Source organism: Neofelis nebulosa, chromosome 6 (genome assembly GCF_028018385.1).
Source record: "Neofelis nebulosa isolate mNeoNeb1 chromosome 6, mNeoNeb1.pri, whole genome shotgun sequence".
Taxonomy (NCBI): Eukaryota; Metazoa; Chordata; class Mammalia; order Carnivora; family Felidae; genus Neofelis; species Neofelis nebulosa.
Window position 1 is genome coordinate 7,858,787 of NC_080787.1, and position 22,831 is coordinate 7,881,617.

The 22,831-nt window shown below is 47.8% G+C and overlaps 1 protein-coding gene across 13 annotated transcripts in view; it reads right to left on the reverse strand.

Annotated features, from left to right (window-relative positions):
• Positions 1–22,831, reverse strand: part of CARMIL1 (capping protein regulator and myosin 1 linker 1) — a 314,075-nt gene that overhangs the window by 170,970 nt on the left and 120,274 nt on the right. For 12 of the 13 annotated variants that reach the window (XM_058732802.1, XM_058732804.1, XM_058732800.1 and 9 more), the window contains exons 5-8: positions 13,152–13,273; positions 1,581–1,678; positions 1,171–1,241; positions 838–911 (exon numbers count right to left, since the gene is read on the reverse strand). In XM_058732802.1, coding sequence (XP_058588785.1) covers positions 838–911; positions 1,171–1,241; positions 1,581–1,678; positions 13,152–13,273 — 365 coding nt within the window. The remainder of the gene's footprint in view (positions 1–837; positions 912–1,170; positions 1,242–1,580; positions 1,679–13,151; positions 13,274–22,831) is intronic. The other variant, XM_058732809.1, reaches the window with a different exon arrangement.

A 22,831-nucleotide genomic window follows, 5' to 3' on the forward strand; every position in this document is an offset into this window, starting at 1 on the left:
TTTTCAGGCCACGACGCCGTATTCCAGCTGTGCGCGTAGCGCGAAAGGTAGGGCCGGATGCCAGGATTCTCTCTCTCGATGCCAAACAGAGAGGACGGACGGACTGGGCTGAGGTTCACGGCGGTGGGACTAGCGTCTGCTGCTTAAAATAAGCAGCGTTTCCAGGGAGGAGGCTGGGATACCCAGCAAAGACGCAGGGGCACCGCCCAACGCTGCCTAACCCTGAACGAAGCTTCTTCCCTGGGGCCTGACCCCGCTAGCCACGGCCCTAAACATATGAACGTCAAGATCTTAAAACCTGCAGCTTTCTCACATAACGTGTAACGGGATTCACAGCCGTGTTATCGTTATCGCAAGGCAGATAACGGCAAACCCGTTCCCACCAACGTGTGCGCATCTATACCCTAGCAGCGAATCCCCAACTCATAAAGAAATTGTAAACCAAAAGTCATTTCTTAGGATTACAGCATAAAATTGCCTCCTAGAAAAAATGTTCTAAGGCAATTAGCCAAAGTAATACTATATTACATAGTATTATATACACAGGGCAGATGATTAAATAGACTTTCGTAAGCCGGTATAAGAACCTCAGAATTATATTATTTCCATATAATATAATGAACTCTGGATTTCAAGTACACACAGGCACCTCCATCCCAAATGAACACATCTGAGACTATTACTTGAAAGGCAAAATTCAGAGAGTCTTAGATTCTCCAGATTCCCCTTATAACGGGATTTCCTGGAGATCGCCTGTGTCTATAAGCACCAGCTGAGAAGTATGGTTCCAGAAGCAAAAATCAGTTGCAAACGGAAGGAAAGAAAGCAGTGGCTTACCTGTGGTCAAGATGGCTGAAGTCTTGCAAATTCAATTCCCTGGTGTCCTGTGTCAGATAAATTGTATCCACATCCTGTTTAAATATAATTAAATCATGTAAATAGTCCACACGGATGCTCAGGAAAGAGGGATGCAGAGAGAGAATTAGACAATGATACAGACAGATTTTCACATAATCTGAGGAAGGAAGATTTTAAGCCGAAAACATGAATGGTGGGGGGAAAGGAAGAAAAAAAGAAACCAGCCAGTCAAATACTGGAATATTCTCCAGGCGGGGGGGGGGGGGGGAGGGAGGGGGGGGCACACACAAGCCTGCACACAAACACACTTACCCACTGTACTTCTTCTCTGTATGAAAATCCAAGCCAGTCACACACACAGGCGTACATCTGAGAAAATCCACCTGAAACACACACAACAGAAACGTGACAGGTTTTTGGCTAAATGATTTTTAAGTTAAAGTTTAAAAGTTTAAATATGGCCGATGTTGACAATGCTGATTATTTCTTTCTGTTTGGGAAAATGGCAAAGATTCTCCCCCTTGTTCTATAGTAAGTACACAGCAGGACGCAATACAGCTTAAATACAGGACTTTTATCCACCGGTCTAAAGTCTGTGCAGTGGTAATTACACCTTAAAACTAATTGTACCTTTACAGAAGCATACTAGGAATAGACGTAACTTCCTGGCACGGGGACATCCATGCAGCCATTTATAATTTGGTTTTAAAATGCATGCTCACCGCAGGGCCCCTGCTCGGCCACGGTCTGGCTGTCCCACAGAGCCTGGAGACTGGCCAGTCGCTCAGAGGGCTCCATGGAGACTTTTTTCATGATTCTCCTGCAAGATCAAAATAACAATAAATTTCAAAAATCGAGTGGTTGGCACCGCATGTAGAAATCTGTTTTGTGGTACGCCTTTTTTTAGACCAAAGATGGCTGCCACTTTGATTTCGGTAGACGTAAATTCCACTTTCTGAGCATCAAGAAGCTGGAAACCTCAGAAACTTAATCTCCTTTCTTTAGCCCCCTTTTATAGGCCCAAGGAATTATCCAGGGATGTGGACAGTCTCTATGTTATTTCGTTGTTTCGTGACAGATTGCACTAGAATAATTAGAAGACAGCGTGTTCTACTTGATGAATTATTAGCTTATGTGTATGCTAAATTTGAATCACGAACTTTCAAAAACTTAAAACACACATCTCTTCCTCTGTGCTTCCATAGTACCCCTTACAAACGTCCGCCAAGAAAGAGTATATCATGTCGGAAGAAGTGTTCCTTTTACTGTGGTTCAGAGCCCGGCCGACCACTTCCAAGTTTCACTATTCACAGATCTGGCGAAGTAAGAGGACCTACCCCGTGGGGTAATCGCGAGAAAGAAAGAAATTAATACCTGTGAAGTTATCAAAACAATCCGCGCTGCCTGGTGAAGTCTCAATAAACATTAGCCGATGCTCTCAGAGTTATCACATACTAATCGTTTCAATTTTTTTTTTTAACATTTATTCACTTTTGAGAGACAGAGACTGAGCGTGAGCGGGGGAGGGGCAGAGAGAGAGGGAGACACAGAATCCGAAGCAGGCTCCAGGCTCTGAGCTGTCAGCCCAGAGCCCGACGCGGGGCTCGAACTCACAGACCGTGAGATCATGACCTGAGCCGAAGTCGGCCACTCAACCGACTGAGCCACCCAGGCGCCCCTCACGTAGTAATCATTTAATGGGTAATTTATGAATCCATTAACTCACCCCCGAATTTTTATTAAATGTCTACAGCCTGGCAAGACCAGCTGTCAGGTACTAGATACACAACCATGAACAAAACCGACACCATCCCTGCCCTCCAAATGGACAGCCTATCGTGAGAAGCAGACAAACAGGAGGTATAAAAGGAGAAGTAGAGGGTATAGTGGGGCGGGGGGTGCAGAAAAAGGGCACTTAACTTCTCCTCTGGTGGGGGGAGGGCAGCAGAGCGTGGGGAATGTGGACGGTGCTCTCCAGTCCCTACCACGTCTATGCTAAAACCTGAAGAGGAATAAAGACGTCATCGGGGCGGGGGTGGGGGAGGAGATGGGGAACCACGAGCTGGGGAGACCGCTCCAGACGAAGGGACAGCAAGTTCACAGCCGTGAGAAGGCTCGTGCTCACCACCAGAAATGGCACACGGTTCAAAGCGGGCCAGCAAACACCGCGTGATGGGGAGGGGGTAACGGAAGAGTCTGGGGAGCTCGCAGGAACCAGGTCGCGGACAGCCTTCGAGGTCCGATTACGGGGTTTGGATTTTATTCGTAGGGCACTGAGGAGCCACGAAAAGCCTGAACAGGGTGCACCGGCTGGTGAGAAGGGCACCGTCCACAAAATCTGCAGGGCGGGGGTGGGGGCAAACTTTGGACCCAGATAAAGAACTTGAGAAATTAAATAGAAAAGCCCAGCGAGAGTGATGGTCATGAGCTTCTGCAGGCAGCAGGTGGACCAGCCGTGAGACTTCCTCGGGCTCCCGCCCGCCACAGCCCAGACGTGTGCAGGAAGGGGCAGCGGGCACGCTGTGGGGCTGCTGGCTTTCCAAGCAGGTGGCCAGATGGACTTGAGGGTACTGCTGGGGTGACGGACACTGTGGGCTGGGCGCTCAGGAGAGGGAGGGGAAGATCCAAGGGATCTACGGCCCAGAGGCCCTGAAAAAGTCCGAGCGCTGGTCCTTCCGAGGGAGAGAGGGCCGAACGGCCGTGGTCACAGCGAGACGAGTGAATTGTGACTTGACCCCAGCACACGCTGTTCCAGGAGCTGACGAGGTCTCGGGTGTGGCCCTCGAGAGTCAAGTGGGGAGGAGGGGAGGAGGTCACAGGCTGTGAGAAAGGGTATTGGGTCAGAAGCACCGGGATCAAGGTAGGACCCGGGTGCGAAATGGTGTAAATAAAGATGCTAAGTTATACTGAACATATTTTAATCTTTCTTTAATGACTTAAAAGCACTTCTGCCACATATAATGTTCTCAGTCATCGTGACGGATCTCAATCACCTCGTAGAGTATTGGAGGAAAATAGTTGTCTCCATTTTCTCACGGGATGGATTCCAGAGAAAATGTGCTACCTCCTGGCAAGTTGCCCTGTTCTACTCCTAGAGAAACCCTGCGATACACAACAAAGCATTTAAACACCCTGAACGTTCTGCTTGCCCTGAAAACATTCCCACACATCCTTGCGGGTTTTACGACTGAAGCATAATCAGGTATAACCAACTAGGCCAAACATCATTAATTTCTTCAAATTCTTGTGTAAATGCACGAAGTCTGCGAGTGCAGCATGATTTTTCTCAATCTCACCTGAAAATACCTATGATTAAATCCCATCATCTTAAAACTCCTGAACTGGGGTAGGTAACTGTGGGTTTAACAAGACATTCGCAAACGGACGTGATATTACAGAATCTTCCAGATCTTACAGAATGGTTCATCTCGGTTCCATACCATCATCGGGCATTTTCGTGGCATTGTTTTCTGGCGACCAGACAGCAAAACCAGATATTACGCAAAGCAACAGCAGACCTGTCAGAAACAGCCCCCAGCGTTTACACGACTCGGTTAAGTGAACCTTGGACACATCAAACTAGACATAGGTCTGACTTCATCTGAGATCACATCTGTCTTCTAGAATTCTTGCTTCACTTCAGCAGGACTGTGGGACATGCCGTTTCAATGACACACAGGACGAAGTTAAGCTAGTCAAAAGCAGGAAGAAAATAGGGCAAAAAAATCTTTGGCAGGAAGCTGGTAGGATCAAGAATAGGAAGGTGGCAGTCTAGGATTAGAGGGAGAAACAGATGACTTCTCATGGCAGATTCAGAAACTAAAGCCTCAATTTTATTCCAAAAACAACACTGGACATTCCTGCTCAGAGGGTAAGGGCAAGTCAACTGGAAAATGAGAACCAGTGGCTAGCGTAGACGTCTGTGTGCAGAGGCTGCCCCTTGACCTTCAAAACCACTCTTTGACGGGATCAGTCTGAGGTTTTCTAAGCAGCCCCGCTCTGTGACACTTCTCTTTCTTTTGCAAGGAACTGCAAAGCACTTCGATTTCAGGAACCGAAGACGTCTCATGAAACAGGTGCATTGACTTGCATAAGAGATAAAGTTCTAAGGAGTAAACTTCCAGGAGATGGTCAGTGTCTACGTGCTCTAACTCAATGCACAGAAACAATGAGGGGGGACCCCCCCCCTCAATGGCCCATATTGTTTTTCCCTGTAGTTCAACGGCAGCAAAGAGCCCATGTGCGTGCACCACAGGACACAGCTCACACCTACACACACAGGGAGAGGGGGTGTGTCGTACAGACAGACCGACAGACAGAAAGGATTTGCTGGCAGGATAAGTGCCGCGACAGGTAAACCAAAATCCTAGCAGACGCACAAAGCCTGCCTCTCGCTTGCAGGCGGGACTGTGGAGCTGGACCAAGTACGTGTGCATCACAGGCGTTTACCTTACACAAGCCTCAGAAGGACAGTAAACGTCACCAGCACGCCAGCTCTCTGTGCGAATCTCATGCCTCGATTGTCGACACGAAAAAAATCCGTAAACTCTTTCACTCTACCGAATTGGTCTGTTGAAAATTCCGTTCCAAAGCCTCTCCCACTCGAGGGCGGTAGTCACCAGCACCGTGCACGTTTCCCTGACCCAAACCACATCCCAACCAAATACTGCGTCTGCTTTAGAAAAATGAACGGGCTACACAGCACCCTTCTTTTGTTTGCACATCGACTCCTATTCTGCCACTTTTCTTCACGAGAACCTCACCTTTGCATACTTTAATTGGCTTTGACTTCAGAAACAGATCTGCGGTATCTTTTGTTTTTAATTTTTTTTTTGGTAATGTTTCTTTTTGAGACAGAGACAGAGCATGAACGGGGGAGGGGCAGAGAGAGAGGGAGACACAGAATCGGAAGCAGGCTCCGGGCTCCGAGCGGTCAGCCTGGAGCCCGACGCGGGGCTGGAACCCACGAACCGTGAGATCGTGACCTGAGCCGAAGTCGGACGCTTCACCGACTGAGCCACCCAGGGGCCCCTGCGGTATCTTTTTTATTACGGTAGCAAAGAAGCTTTGTCCTAATATGCTGCTACTCAGCCAACTTTCCCGAATGTGTCACATACAGGACGGAATAGTCAAGTATTCCGTAAGTTATTCCCAGGAAAAACAATCCTGTCAGGAGGTTACTGTTCAGGGCGCCCGGGTGGCTAAGTCGGTTAAGCAACCAGCTCTTGACTTCGGCTCAGGTCATGCGTGATCTCACGGTTTATGGGTTCGAGCCCTGTGTTGGGACGTGCACTGACGGTGCAGAGCCTGCTTGAGACTCTCTCTCCCTCTCTCTCTCTCAAAAAATAAAATCATAAACTTCGAAGATATTCCCTACAAACATTGCCAATTTCCTTTCTGATGGGGCGGGCTTTTTTCCGACGCTGCTGGGTACCCGAGTGCACTGAAGTCTGTGCCACAGCTACAACTCCTGTAGCATCACGGAAGCAGTTTACACGGGCTAATTGAATCCTCATCTCCATTCACAGCATGATTCCCCTTTTACAGATGAGGACACCGAGGCACTGAGAAGGGAGTTAACTTGCCAGAGTCTCACCCCCCTGAAGCATCCCACCAAGCTGACACCTTCCAATTCCTACCTCAAGGCTCTCTCCACACACGCTTCTAAAGCAGCCCAAAGGAGTGCGTAACTCCCATCTTATCCTAACATTCGAAAGCCTTCCATAGCTCCCTACTGCCCATCCCGGAGGCTTGTCCTCTGGCCCCCTCCTCACAGTGACATCTGCAGGCTCCCAATTCCAGCTACGCCAGGCAGGTGGCTATCCTCCCAGCGGCACCTGCTCCCCTCGGCCTCCAGCCTCCGCCATCTCCCCACAGAAGTCCGGTCAGCACACCCTCGACAACCACCCCCCCAAACAAGGAGGAGAGCAAATACACATCCTACGTTATTTCGCTGGCATCCCAAGTCAAATGTGACTTCTCTTTCTCGGAAACCTGAGGGTTTTCTCTCTCTCCGAGAACAATTGGAGGAACTTTCCTACACCACCTCTGAACTACAAACTCTTGGAGAACAGGGCACGGTTCACTCATGCATGTGTGCCCGCCCGAGGAAGTGCTTTAGTGAACACTTTCTAGATGAATTCTTCCATGTCCTGATGAGTTAATTTAACACTTAAAAAAAAAAAACAAAAACAAAAAACTAGCATGGTTTTGGAGAATAGCCAAGGTTCTCAATATTAGAAAAGCCGAAGGCCATAACACAAAACAGCTTCCTGAAGAGAAATGCCATTATGGACACCTCTGGGAAAACAGATTAAACGACACTTAGGCTGCAAATATTTCCCTAGCTTTCCCTCACCGTCACGGTCTCAGGGGCCAGGCCCGAGTGAGAGTGGTCACAAAACAATGCTAATGGCAATCTGATTTTTAAATTTAACTTAAATTTTCTTCTTGAATCTTTAACTTTTGTCCATATTTTGAAATAGCCTTTCCTGGGGCGCCTGGGTGGCTCAGTCGGTTGAGCGTCCGACTTCAGCTCAGGTCACGATCTTGCGGTCCGTGAGTTCGAGCCCCGCGTCGGGCTCTGGGCTGATGGCCCAGAGCCTGGAGCCTGCTTCCGATTCTGTGTCTCCCTCTCTTTCTCTGCCCCTCCCCCGTTCATGCTCTGTCTCTCTCTGTCTCAAAAATAAATAAATGTTAAAAAAAAATTAAAAAAAAAAAAGAAATAGCCTTTCCTTATCTTTAAGTTTATTTATTCATTTTGAGAGAGGGGCAGAAAAAGAGGGAGAGAGACTCCCAAGCAGGCTACCTGCTGACAGTGCAGAGCCCTATGCAGGGCTCAAACTCACGAACCATGAGATCATGACCTGAGCCGAAATCAAGAGTCAGACGCTTAACCAACTGAGCCACCCAGGTGCCCCGAAACTTTCCTTATTTAATGAGAGGAGGGAAACATCTTTTTGTAAGAAAAGGAGAGAGGAAGAGATAAATATATATGTACAGAGGGGAGGTGAAGAGAGGATACTGGGGTGAATATTAATTTTAATTGAAATTCTTCATTTTTTTCCTACCTGTGTTTTCTTGACTATACACAAGAGGGCTGATCATTTGTAGATAATTTATATATTGTTTTTAAATATTTGATCCTGACCATGGATGTAATTTTCAAAATTTGTATTTGGGTAAAACCAGAAACTCAGATCTTTACAGACACAGCTTCATGTGTATAGTTGAACTTGGGCTGTGCAAGAACTAATTGTCTGAACTGAGGGCAGTCCTGGCGGTTTGTGCTCCAGACCCTCCAGGTTCCTGACATCTGCTCATCAGATATTTTCTTGTCCATCCGTCTCTACCACAGGCGCCCTGAGCAAGTAAGGAGAGGAGGGCTGGGGACCCAAGGTCCCCACCACAGACGCAGGTAATATATCTGATGAGCCAAATGACTCAAATAAGGTTGAGGATCCCATATACGGTTCCTTTCTGAAGTTTTTACTCTAATTCCAGTTATTAACATACCGCGTGATATCAAATACAGTTTCATATTCTTCAGCTTATTGTTGAGTGGGATGTATGACATTTACTAGGGACATATTTTGTTTTGCATGTTATTTACATAAAGGAAATGTTTCCCTTACTGACCACTTTAACTAAAGCACGCTAGAGATGCACCAGAAAGGGTATGATGACCTACCTCTCCACCCTCGCTAGTCAATAACCAGCACCCACGTAATTAGCCATTTCCCCTGCCAAAACCGTGCCATGCGATGTAAGCAAAGGAGCTTCAAGATTAAAGGCCGAATGTGCAAGTCACGAAATATTACAGGTTTAATTCTCACGCCCTAACCGTGCATGGTGGGTATGAAAGCAAAACAAAAGTCAAGTACATTCACATTATTTATTTTCTGCCAAGTCAAGTTCTAAATTATAATCCGTGCCTTCTTCCACACTGGTGGCTTCATCTAAATTGCCTCTGCCTTCCTGCCCTCCTCTCTAAACCCTCTCCCTGCTTCTCGGGGTGGGGGGGGCGCTCCGCACAGCCAGCCTGCATCCAGCCACCTCCCACATATGCCCAGCCACCCTCTGTCTCCTCTAGATCAGATGCCTTTTCTTGCAGCTCCTCACGTAGGTTCTCAAGAACTGCTATGTTAGTGAGAGCAGACGTGGGTGGAAAGATGCACTCTCCCCTGTGTCCGTTCACAGAGGTGAGCATATGGGCCCTTCCAGGCTCTTCTTGCACTTGTCCTCGTTCTGAAGATGCTCTCTCTTCTAGGTGCACACGTCTCTCCGGCCGATCTCAGAAAAGTCACGTGTGCAAGACTGTCTATGCTCACGCCTCCCACGTCCGCTACGTCTCCAGACCCGGACCTTTCCTCCAAGCTCCGACCCCACGTACATAACCACCCATCTGATATCCCCAGCTACACGTCCTAGACCTCAAGCTTAACATGCTTACAGCAGAGCGGTTGGGGTGTTTTCCCCCCAAAATAAAACTTGCCCCCGCACCTACCCTGGGCCCTCTCCACCTCACTGAAAAGGAGCACTGGTCACTGAGTCCTTAATCCGAAACCCTAGAGCCGTCCTCGGTCCTCTCTTTCCTCACTGCCGTCACCCACACACCAAACCTGTCAGCCACTCCTGTGCCCACAATAAATCTTCCGTGTCCCATCCTCTATCCTTACCTCCAACGTCACTGCCCTACCCCTGGCCGCGGCCACCCTTCCCCTGGGTCACCGCCGGTGTCCCAACCTGCTCTTCTCCTTCCCACGCCGTTCTGTCTCCAGCGGCACAATTTTCATAAACTACAAAGGGAACCGTGTCCCATCCCTTCATGCATGCGACACTGGCTTCCTCATGAGCTGCCGCTAAACTGCGGACTCTTCACTCTCTCCATAAAATGACCAGCGCCTACGTTTCCAGCCTGATCTCATACACCAGTCTCCATCCCTCCCGTCTGCACCCTCCTCTTCCACACCCTCCAGCCACAGCGCGTCTCTCAGCGACGCCAATCCTGGTCCAGGCAGGTGCCGCGGCAGGAGCAGAGGCCCGAGAAGGAAACATTCCCCACCCTCTTCGGACTCCTTCTTCTCCATGACGGTCTGTTCAAAGCATCATGGCCACAGGGAGGCCCTTGCAGACAGAATTTTATTCTTTGTATTAGCCCTGCAGGGAGGATTAGTTGCAAGCATTCAAATTTATACTTACTTACTTCATTTATTTATTTCCCTTTCTCGGGGTCTGCTTCCCAGTGGAAATTCCATGTGGGTCGTGCACCCCAACACTTAGCACCCTGCCGTCGGTAGTAGAAACTCAACACTCACCGAGGGATGAGTGTGTAAAGAAACAATTATAACACAACGAGACAGGTGCTAGTCTGGGAAGTGATCGCAAAGTTCTATGGAAACATAAAGAAACTCTTTCAAGATCTGGGCTACGTCTTTTGCAGCGGAAGCTTGTCTGGAAGAGCAGCCTGAATGAAAGCACTGAGAATACAAGAGGAGGATGTGCTCAGGCACAGGTGGATCACGGGGCCAGACGGCAGTGGGCTTCTAGGCCAGGCTCACAGCACAGACGCTACTGGGGTATAGAAGCGTAACTCTGGTGACGGTGTGGAAGGAAGACAAGGAAGAGGACTGGAGACAGAGACACTATAGCTAGGACGATGTCACCCTGGCAAGCGAGACCCTCTGAACTCAGGCAGTGGACATGAGAAGACAGGCAAAGGCCCAGACCAGAAACTCCGCATGAAAAGGGTCTGGCAAGTAATGAGGCGTGCAAGTTAGGGACAAATGACTATTTAAATGACGAGGCCGCTGGGGCGCCCGGGTGGCTCAGCCAGTTAAGCGTCCGACTTCGGCTCAGGTCATGATCTCACAGTTTGTGAGTTCGAGCCTCTGTCCCGACAGCTCAGAGCCTGGAGCCTGCTTTGGATTCTGTGTGTGTGTGTGTGTGTGTGTGTGTGTGTGTGTGTGTGTGTGTGTGTGTGTGTCTGCCCCTCCCCCGATCTCTCTCTCTCTCTCAAAAATAAAACATTAAAAAAAATTAAATGGTGAGGCCACTAACTGAGATTCACTACCAAATACAGGCAGGTTTTCAGGAAGAAACTTGCTAAGTTTATGGGCTGCACCATGTGTGACGTCCTTGGGGACATCCTTGGGCCTTGGGCGGCTGGGGGACAGAAGGAAAGATGAGGGTGAGGTGGAGGTCATGGATTTAGAAACTAACAGGCATGTGGTGATGGCCTCTCTGGAAATGGAGCACATCATTTAATCGTTGCCCGAACCTTTCAAGAAGTTGTTAAATGGCAGCGAAAAGTGAAAACGCTTTTCTTCTATGATGTTCTCTGGGAAGGAAAAATGGAAGAATCAAAAGCGAAAATAAAACTTCTAATTCCCTCAAAATTCCTAGGATATTAGGCAAATAAAACTGCGTTTTACAGAAAGCAGAGATTCTAAACATTGCTCGCAGGGTCAAACCAGCCCTTGCTAAATAAACAAGGCTGTGCTTGACCACGTCCTTCTTTCGCCGGGGCTCGTGGGGACGGAGAGCGAGGGCGTTCTCAGGAAGCTCGCGTACAAAGCCCCATGACCGAGTGCAGCTGAGGGGAAAGGGGCTGTAGTGACTGCTAACTCACGATCGCCCCCAGAGAGTTCTCTGGGGGCCTGAAGGATGTTTCGCTTCTGGGTATTTCCCGGTCACCACTACTCACGGCTCCTCACTGCATCCCGCACCCCTGCCCGCCCGCGCCTCTCCTGCACACACACAAGTGTGTGGCTGGACACCTGCAACAGCCTGGCTTTAAGAGGCCTCCTACCCGGAAATTCCAGCCTGGCAGGAGTCGAGGGACAGCCCCCCGCTCACCACCTCCGTTCCCTCGACGATCGGCCAGCCAGAGAGTCAGAGGAAGGCAAGGAGTTGGACAGGAGGAGGCCCCGGGTGAACAGCCAGAGGGCAAAGGGCCGGGTCCCCCAGGCCTGGGGGACCGAGGAAACGAGACAGTCCAGCGCAGAGCCGTCAGAAGAACCCAGCGGGTGTCGGAAAGTCAGAGGCGGACAGGAAGCCCCTGTCTCTCCCGAGCCACCTGCAGGCGCCCAAAAGGCTTGAAAGACACAAGGCTCGGTTCTCCTGCGTCGCGTCAATTTACAAGCAGAGCATCTGGGAGCGCGTCCCGTGAAGGGCAAGTCCCCGAAATTTCCCTCCCGCTCCCTGCCAGCAAAGTGCCCAGAGAACCATCCTAGACCTGTCCCCATGAGGCCTTCCGGCCTGCGCACAGAGCAAGCACCGGGAGGGGTATTTTCCAGAACTTCTGAACCAGCTCTTCCAGCTGGAAGGCATCTTCATTACGGGTTATCACTTTAGGGAGCTTTCTGGCACAAGGATCCTTCTGCCTTTTTTTTTTTTTTTTAATGTTTTTATTTATTTTTGAGACAGAGAGAGGCAGAGCATGAGCAGGGGAGGGGCAGAGAGAGAGGGAGACATAGAATCTGAAACAGGCTCCAGGCTCCGAGCTGTCAGCACAGAGCCTGACGCGCGGCTCGAAGCCACGGACTGTGAGATCACGACCTGAGCCGAAGCCGGACGCTCAACCGACTGAGCCACCCAGGCGCCCCTCTGCCTTTTGACCTCAGCCGTTCCAACCTCCCTTCCAACACCCCACACGCTCCCTCAGGACAGACTCTGTCACCCCGGCGCATAGCCCCGATGAAAAGCGCGTGAACAAAGAAACGTGAGGCTGTGCAGAGACGCAAGTACGTCACTAACTTCCCTGACGTGGGCTTCCGGAAACTGAGAGGAAAATGAAAAAGAGGCTAATTTTTGTTTCTTTTCTAAGTTTTGTCTTACTGATCAGGCAAAAAATAATAATAAATTAATTAATAAAACAAGGAAAATGAAGGCTCTCACACTCTTCTTTAATACTAGACTCGAGGCCTTTCTGCGAAGCACTCAGCAGCCCACCCCAACCGTTGGGGTAAATCTCACTGACCCCGTTGGGGTAAATCTCAAGTTCTATGAGACAGGTTTCTGCTTTAGCCTCAGGAGCAGAGGTTAAAGGGTGGCCACACCCTCTGTCACCCAAGCTCTTGAAAGTAGGGAACCTTGGGGAACCTCAGACACAAAACACAGCGGCTTGAGTTAGCATCATGTCCGCCATTTAACGGTGAAGAGAAGAGGGAGGCTGAGGGGAGGCCCCGAGGGCAGGGGCGACAGGGAGCCCCGCTGTCATTCCCGGCTCAGACAGGAGGTCCTCGCTCTCCCCGCCCCCCTCCACCCCACCCCTTCCGGCCCGGGGAACTCACACTGGAGAGAGGCCAGGAAATATCCTCCGCAGGCAGGTGCCGATGTGAGCCAACACTTCGCTCACGTCGTCGGGCGACGCCATCCTCAAGGAGATGCTGTGCTTGTCAGTCTCCACGACCATCTGCAAGAAGCGGGCAGACGCTGCTTAACACCGAGTCCCAGGCCGCGAGTCTGTAGCTTTAAACCAGATAAACCGCGTATTCCCACCGACACGTACCCACGGGGTACCAGCCTCTTCGGAAGCGCTTCCCTAAAATAACACCCTCAGTGAAGACCCAAGGAAGTGCCTGGGCAGACGGTGGAAAGGTCCAGAAACATCCAGAAACTGAAGCACGTGTTTCTAAAGGCGAAACTACAGATGCAAACAGACCCCCGCCCCACACGCACACACGCGAGGGAGACGGGCCATTCGCACTCACACACAACTTCTCCTAAGTTTCCCAAGGTTTTGTCTTGAGACGCAGCCTTCCAAAGTCTGCTCCATCCCTACCGCCCAGTGTAAGGAGGTATGCCTCCGCCAGTGAGCAGGTGAGGGCAAGCTGATCGTTACCTCTTTTTCTTTTTAAACATTTTTTAAAATTAGACCCCTTCCGAGATGTTTAAATGAAATGCTAAAACCTTTTGCCTGGTAGCGAAAGAAAAATCAAACACTTGGGAACATTTCAACTTTTTTTTGTTTTTTAATTTTTTTTAACATTTACTTATTTTTGAGAGACAGGGAGAGACAGAGCAGGAGCAGGGGAGGGGCAGAGAGAGAGGCAGACACAGAATCCAAAACAGGCTCCAGGCTCTGAGCCGTCAGCACGGAGCCCGACGCGGGGCTCAAACCCACAAACTGTGAGATCATGACCTGAGCCGAAGTCGGACGCTTAACCGACTGAGCCACCCAGGCATCCCAAACATTTCAACTTTTCTAAGAAGAGAGAATGTTGGAAAGGATTATGTGACGGGAACAAGGTAATCATGTTCGGGGTGAGGCAAAGAATCATTCCAGTGAACTGCTGGGAGATGTCCAAAGCTTACACCAAAAATGTTGACGCTGAGGTCGTACAGCTAGGTAAATAAATATAAATCAACCTGAAAACATGGGCAGGTCGCAAAGGGCAACAGGTTGTTTATGGACATATTTCAGATAAAAAGAATCAACTTCAATCACTTTTTTAAAAATACCATTATCTTGGATCTCAAAAAAACATTCATGTTAAACACAATCCCTTTGGATCAAAATATCCTCACATATTTATTTCCTGCTGGTACTTACCTTGTGCAAAAATACGATGAGGGAACACTACACTTAATGTGCAACTAGCCCATGAGATTAACAAAGCAGTTTTTAGATTTGTTTGGGGCTGTCCTAAAATTAACTAAATTAAAAGTAATCACGTGGGGGCACGTGGATGACTCAGCCGGTTGAGCGTCCAACTATTGATTTCAGCTCAGGTCAAGGTGAGATCGAGCCCCGCGTTTTGAGCGAGAGAAAGAGAGCATGAGTGGGGGAGGGACAGAGAGAGAGAAAGAGAGAATCCCAAGCAGCCTCTGCGCTCTCGCACAGAGCCCGATGCAGAGCTCGAACCCATGAACCGTAAGATCGTGACCTGAGCCAAAACCAGGAGTCAGACGCTTAACCAACTGAGCCACCCAGGCATCCCAAATAAATAAGCTTTTAAAAAAATAAAGGAAAAGTAGTGCAATTTATGTGTCCAAATGCTGAGACCAAAGAGAAAGACTTAAGTGACCTCAGACCTTCAAATGTCACTTTTCCACAAGCACCCCAGAGGAATCTGTCAATACGTACCCCCTCCGTGGCAGTGAGTTGGCTCCCCACATAAAAAAACAAACCAACCAACCTTTTTTATCCTAATTTTCATGCATCGGTCTTCTAGAAGGTGACCCAAGGAAGATTTCTCCCCAAAAGGGCGGCCAGCTTTGCTGTCCCTGCCGGGTCCTTATTGTTCGGCCCCAGGATACCTCAAGGAAGCATCTGAAGCAAACCGCCTTGTGCAGTTAGGCTCAGATGTCCCACGTGCACGTATCTGTGCGTACGCGTGGTTTACAAAGCCAGACACCCTGGGACGCAGCCACGGGGTCCACGCTCTGCGGCCCACCCCCAACACCCCACCACCGTGGGTAATGAGATTTTCCACGACAAGGCGTTTCTGCTTTCTTCCCATCTAGTGCAGCCATTCAGTGCACAGTTCGGGGGTGAGCGATCGGTAATTAGCGTCTTCTAACTACACTTACTCTTAACGCCTAATCGTCCTTCATTGCACGGGACTGAACAGAATGACAGGGAAGAAAAGAAGGTGACAGGTCTGGAGGGGAAGAAAGGAGGCTTTCACATCCACCCCGATATAAAAGCTGTGCACGGCCCTGCGTAATAGGTCGCCACCTTTGGATCACGTAAAGACTGACACAGAGGGACAGAGGTGATGCTAACACAGCCAATCGTTTCACCAGGACAAAGGACTCCCTTTCAAATACCTCTGTCCCTCCGATTTCGGCTGCGGAAAAAAAAAAAAAAATCAAGCCTTTGGAACAGTTCTGGCTTAGATACCCAGCAGGACATAATCCACGACCTCCAATGCACGTTTAAGATAATAATGTAACTGCTAGTATCTTACTTGGGAGAAGTTTCCAACCCCACCCACCTCCTTTTTTAAGTAGAACAACCTGGATATATCTGAAGCACTTTTTTTTTTTTGAAGGAGGGAGGGGGAGAGGGAGAGAGAGAGAGAGAGAGAGAGAGAGAAAGCGCACAGGGGAGGGGCAGAGAGAGAGGGGCACAGAGGATCTGAAGCAGGCTCCACACTGGCAGCACAGAGCCTGATACGGGGCTCGAACTCATGAATTGCAAGATCATGACCTGAGCCAAAGCCAGAAGCTTAACTGACCGTGCCACCCAGACGCCCCGACCTTAAGCACTTTTTCATAAAAGCCAGCAACGCGTCTGTGACGAGTTCTTCGTTCTTCTAACAGAAACAGCCATGAGTGGTTTGCCAAAATCATCCTATGACACAGCAAACAATTAACTTTACAATTTTTAAAAAATCCTAAGTGTTTCAGTCGTACAACAACTAGTCCCCAAATTCCATACCTATGAAGCTACCTAACTGCGGGTCTCAACGTATTGACCACGAACAGAAAACAGAATTTCAACAAAACTTAAACACAGAGAAAGTGCTCCGGCAACGAGATGGGGAAAGCGGGATAAAAGTCTCGCATATTCTCACGAAGGCCAGGAAAAGAACAGCAAATGTCACATTTCAGTCCCCCTGTAACGCGCGCTCTGCCTCACTCACACACGATGAAATGTGAACGTCCGGGCATTTAATCTGAATTGACAAACTATAACTAAATCATGATAAAAAGCTAACCAATCCCAAAGCACGTTAAAAAGAATAGGAAAAAAAAAGAGAAAAAAGAAAAGCTCATCCTAACCCCGGGTACGGTGTGAGTGCCACAGCCAGTTGTAAAACCTACGGTTTTACATTACAGAGCACTAGAGAAACCACACGTTGAGGTTCCTGAGGTGACACAGGGTACATCTTTCATCCTCTGCAACGCAAGGAAATCAAATGTCTACCCGATACCCTGAGTCCCAATAGTCGGGTGTGCGTGTGTGTGTGTGCATAAGCGTGTGCATAAGCGTGTGCATGTGTGTGCATAAGCGTGTGCATAAGCGTGTGCATGTGTGTGCATAAGCGTGTGCATAAGCGTGTGCATAAGCGTGTGCATGTGTGTGCATAAGCGTGTGCATAAGCGTGTGCATGTGTGTGCATAAGCGTGTGCATAAGTGTGTGCATATGTGCCTAAGTGTGTGCATGAGTGCATAAGTGTGTGCACATGTGTGCATAAGCGTGTGCATAAGTGTGTGAATGTGTGTGCATAAGTGTGTGCGTGTGTGTGCATAAGTGTGTGCATGTGTGGGCATAAGCATGTGCATAAGTGTGTGCATGCGCGCATAAGTGTGTGCATAAGTGTGCGCATAAGTGTGTGCACATGTGTGCATAAGCATGTGCATAAGTGTGTGCATGTGTGCATAAGCGTATGCATAAGTGTGTGCATAAGTGTGTGAATGCACGCGTATGTGTGCATGTGTACGTTAAGTGTGTGCGTATGTGTATACGTGCATGTGTGTGTGGGTGCACTGCATAAGCGTGTGCACACGTGTGTGCATGCACAAGTGTGTGAGTACACATGTGCACGTGTGAGTATACATGTGGGCGCATGTGCATGCACATGGATACGGGTGTGTGTGTGCATATGCGTGCATGCATGTGTACACAGAGGAGCGTGACAGGGAGAGAGGTAATGCTGGAGGCATCAGTATTTACGTCTCAACAGAACCACAGAAATTTCCGAAAGCTGAGATTCTGAGGACCGGCAAGCATCATGAGCCCCTCGGTTCCGCTATGCCGTCGTCTGCAAGGCCCACACGGAACGGGAGCTAGGCGGCAGGGCTCCTCCGCTGGCACTCGCAGTGACAACGGCTCCACGGGCCCGAGGTGACCACTGTCTACTCCGTGCGTCTTTGAATGCCAGACACACTGGAGGGAAGCGACTTCCTGCATCCCCAGGCCAGACCAGTGCCGGCAGCTGCACAGGGAAATCGGCCTTGCTGTATCCACATCCTTTCTCATAATTAAGTCCCACAGTCACATCATACTCTGAATATGACCTTGGCATTAACATTTCAGTTAATGCCCTTCTGCTCCCATCAGAACCCCGACACCATAAACATAAACATCCCTGAATTAGGACTGTCGGGAAGGCCCTGCTTATGTCATCATTCGTGAGCAATCGTTCACTCCTGCATATGGCTGCCATTTGGGCAAACATATGGTGCTGTAATTCTTCTTCCCAACTCCAGTTTCTAGAGAATGCTCAACACACAGGATAACACGCTGCTCTCAGATGAACCATGGAAAAGTTCCAAGGATTTGTATGTAATCTCGATCAACGTAAAGTGACAATTCTGACCATTTTTTCTAGTTGTTGTTGTCAATAACTACACACACATGCGTGGGCGCACGCAAACACGCATGCATTTTCTTTATAGTTTTAAAAACTAAAGCAAAAAGTAGAACGAAGGAAACAATAAAGATCAGAGTAGGCATCGATGAAATAGGAAACAAACTCAATAGAGAAAATCAACAAAACCAAAAGCAAGTTCTTTGAGAAGATCTATAGAATTGATAAACCTCTAGCCAAGGAGCCAGGGAGCCAGGGGTCAGAAGGGAGGGGAGGAGAAATCAAACGGTCAACAGGAATGATATTCCACCGATACTGACAGCATAACGGGGGATACTACGAACAGACAAGGGAGATGAAATGGATACATTTCTTAGAAGAGTCAAACCACCACAGCTCCCTTAAGAAGAAACATATGAATGCATCTATATCTATTAAAGAAACAGAATTTGTAGTTAAAAAAACTTCCCCAAGGAAAAAACTCCAGGCTCGGATAACATCACTAGTACTTACAGCCAAACATTTAAAGAGTTGGTTATTCTCAATTTTTCTAAAAGTCCAAAGAGAAGGGACTAGTTCTGAGTCCATGATCACTCTAATACAGAAAGCAGACAAAAACTTGGTTTTAAAAAGAGAAAACTACAGTTACTGTCATTAACATAGATGCAAAGATTCCTTGCAAAATTTTAATAAATAGAACCCATCAAAATACAAAATGGATAATACATCATAAGCAAGTAGGGTTAATCCCAGGAATGAAAGGTTGAATGAATATCCGGAAAATCAATCAATATAATTCACCACATAAACAAACTAAAAAGAAAAAGAAAAACACAATCATAGAGAAAAAAACATTTTTTTTTGACAAAACACAAGACTAATTTCTGATAAAAACCCTCGGCCACCTTGGGGTCACCTGGGTGGCTCAGTTAAGCCATCCGACTTCAGCCGGAGTCATGATCTCGCAGTCCGTGGGTTTGAGCCCCTCGTCAGGCTCCGTGATGACAGCTCGGAGCCTGGAGTCTGCTTCTGATTCTGTGCCTCCCTCTCTCTGTCCCTCCTCCACACACTCTGCATCTGTCTGTCTCTCTCTCAAAAATAAATAAACATTTAAAAAAAACTTGAAAAAAAAAGGAAAAAGAAAGTCTCAGCCACCTTGGAACAGAAGAGAAACTTCTCAACCAGAAAAAGGGCATCTATGAAAAACCTACAGCTAACATCACACTTAGTGGAAGAAGGACGCTTTCCCTCCAAGGTTGGGAAGAGAACAAGGATGTCTGTTCTCAGCACTTGTGCTCAGCACTGATCTGGAGGTATCAGCAGGGCCAGTTAGCAGGGGCCGAGATTTTATTTTACCCCACCTGGAACCCAGTAAGTTAGCCTGCTGCTTTTTGGTGAATGTCAGCAGGAGACAGGAGACCTCTGGGTGAGACAGAAGCGACTTTCTTGTTCACGGCATAGCACACGGCGTGATTCACACGTGCACACAGATTCTCCCTGACCCCAAAGCCCCACAGGGTGACACAGAGGGCTCAGGGAGATGCCCGCACACACACAGCGATGCTTCCAGGGAAGGAACCTCTGAACTTGGGTAACCTACGCTTCTCAGAGTGAATGGTAAGCGAGCCTGCTGTTTGTCCATAAGGGAAACATGCCACCTTGTCACACGGGTGCTTGCAGGGGACACAATCCTGAGAAGCGGCCCGGGGGGAGAGCAAGTCACAGCAACGAATCCCCGGCATACCCAGAGAGACAGGCAGGAGCACAAGAGACCCACAAGGAAGGCCTTCCAACAGCAGTAAGGCAAGAAAAAGAAAGAAAAGGCATCGATACTGCAAGAGGAAGAAGCGAAATTGTCTTTATTCTCAAACAACACCATCATCTGTGGGGAAAATGATCAAACCCATTTTTAAGAGCTACTAGAATGGAGATGCCTGGGTGGCTCAGTCGGTTAAGCATCCGACTCTTGATCTCAGCTCAGGTCTTGATCTCAGGGACGTGAGTCCAAAGCCCCACACTGGGCTCTGTGCTGGGCATAGAGTCTACTTAAAAAAAAAAAACAAAGCTACTAGAGCCAACAGGTGAGTGCAAAAAGGTGGCAGGACAGAAGATCGTGGTATGTCAATACACTGGCAAGAAGCAATTAGGAATCAGAATTTAAAACAATACTATTTATAATAGCATCAAAAAATACAAAATACTTGCAAATAAATCTGACAAAAGATGTGTAAGACCTGTAACACTGAAATCTATGTAAAACACTGTTGATGGAAATTAAAGATGACCTAAATACGTGTAGAAATACATAGTTTTCTTGGGTCAGGGACTCCGTACTGTTAAGATGTCAATTCTCCCAAACTTGATTATAATATCAATCAAAATCTCAGCAGCCTTTTCTGTAGAAAGTGAGCTGAGTCTCAAATTCACAGCGAATTGCAAAGGACCCAGAATCACTATACAACTTTGATAAAGAAGAACCATCTTGGAGGACTGACACCCTCTGAGCAAGTCTTACTATAGAGCTATAGTAATCAAGACCATGTGGCAGTGGCACAAAGACAGACCAACAGACCAGAGGGGTGGGATTCAGAGTCCAGAAACAGACGAACACTTACATGAACAACAAAAGTGAAAGCCAGTTCAGTGCAGAAATAACGGTCTTTCAGACAAGCGAATATCCTACAGGTAGGATGAAAGAAAGGAAAGAAGGAAGGAAGGAAGGAAGGAAGGAAGGAAGGAAGGAAGGAAGGAAGGAAGGAAGGAAAGAAAGAAGGAATGAATGAGAAAGAAAGAAAGAAAGAAAGAAAGAAAGAAAGAAAGAAAGAAAGAAAGAAAGAGCAAGAAGGAAAGAAAGAAAAGAAGGAAGGAAGGAAGGAAGGAAGGAAGGAAGGAAGGAAGGAAGGGAGGGAGGGAGGGAGGGAGAGAGGGAGGAAGGAAGGAAGGAGAAAGAAAGGAAGGAAGGAGAAAGAAAGAAAGAGAAAAAAGAAAAAGAAAGCAAGAAGGAAAGAAAGAAAAGAAGGAAAGAAAGAAAGGAAAGAAAGAAAGAGAAGAAAGAAAGAAAGAAAGAAAGAGAAAAAAGAAAAAGAAAGCAAGAAGGAAAGAAAGGAAAGAAGAAAGGAAAGAAAGAAAGACAGACAAAAAGAAAGAAAGAGAAAAAGAAAGAAAAAAAAGAAAGCAAGAAGGAAAGAAAGAAAAGAAGAAAGAAAGAAAGAAAGACAGAAAGAAAGAGAAAAAGAAAGAAAAAAAGAGAAAGAAAGCAAGAAGGAAAGAAAGAAAAGAAAGGAAAGAAAGAAAGTGAAAAAAAGAGAAAGAAAGCAAGAAGGAAAGAAAGAAAAGAAAGAAAGAAAGAAAGAGAAAAAAAGAAAGAGAAAAAAAGAAAAAGAAAGCAGGAAGGAAGGAAGGAAGGAAGGAAGGAAGGAAGGAAGGAAGGAAGGAAAGAAAGAAAGAAAGAAAGAAAGAAAGAGAGAAAAAGAAAGAAAGAGGAAGAAAGAAAGGTCAGTCTATACGTTGCTTTATATACAGAAACTATCTCAAAGTGGACCATAGACCTAAATGTATAACATAAAGCTATAACACTTCCAAAAAACATGGAACATTCTGTGACCTCGGTTTGAGCAAAGACTTATTCAATGACACCAGCACAATCCATAAAAGAGAATACTGGCAAATTGGGCGTCATCAAAATTTAAAACTTGTGCCCTTTGAAAAGTACTGCAAAGAAAATGAAACGCCAGGGCTCAGACTAAGAAAAAATATGTATAAATCAGGTATCTGATAAGGGATGTGTATTCAGAATGCAGAAAAGGAATCTTCATCAGAAAACAAACAACTCAATTTTAAAAGATGGCCAAACATTTAAACGGACACTGGGACAGGGAGACGGATGATGGCCAAACGGGCAGATCAAAAGATGTTCAGTATCTGTAGGCGTTAGAAAAACGTAAGTTAAAACTACGATCGGAAAGCACCACGTACTTTCCGGAATGGCGAAAATGAAACACACGGACCGTGCCAGGGCCAGGAGGGGGTGGAGGGGCTGGAAGTCCCACGCTCTGTCGGTGACACTGTCAAATGGTGCAGCCACCTTGGGAAACAGTTCAGCAGCTTCTTAGAAAGGGAAACAGGCACCCAGCCTCCAGTTCGGCCGCCCCGTTCCTAAGTATCTACCCGGGGGGGGAAGGAAAAGCCTACGCCCAATCAGAGCTGTACGCATAGGGGTTCATGGCAGCTTGACTTGGCCAACGACATCAACAACCCAACTGTCCCTCACCGGGAGAACGGGGACAGGGCCGCAATACAGCCACACGATGGAACACACTGCAACAATACGAAGGAAGTACGGAGGCACCCAACAAAGTATAATCCATCCCCAAATAATTATACAGGCAGAGAGAAGGTGGTCAATGAAGAGTACACACACTAGGATGCCATTCAGACAAAGTGTTAGAAAATGCGAACTCTTCTCCGGCGGCAAGGGGCAGGCGCCCGCAGACAGGTGGGGGGCGGGGGGCAGGAGTGAGTGTTTACGGGGGGAGGGTACGAGGAGCCCGCGGGGTGAGGACTAAGTCGGCTGTCTTGATTGTGGTTAACGGGTTCCTGGGTACGCATATGTCAGAACTTACCAAATCGTACACTTCAGTTCCCTGCTTATTACTTATTATAGCTCGACAAAGCTGTTTTTAAAAATCTACATTTTATTAGTACCCCA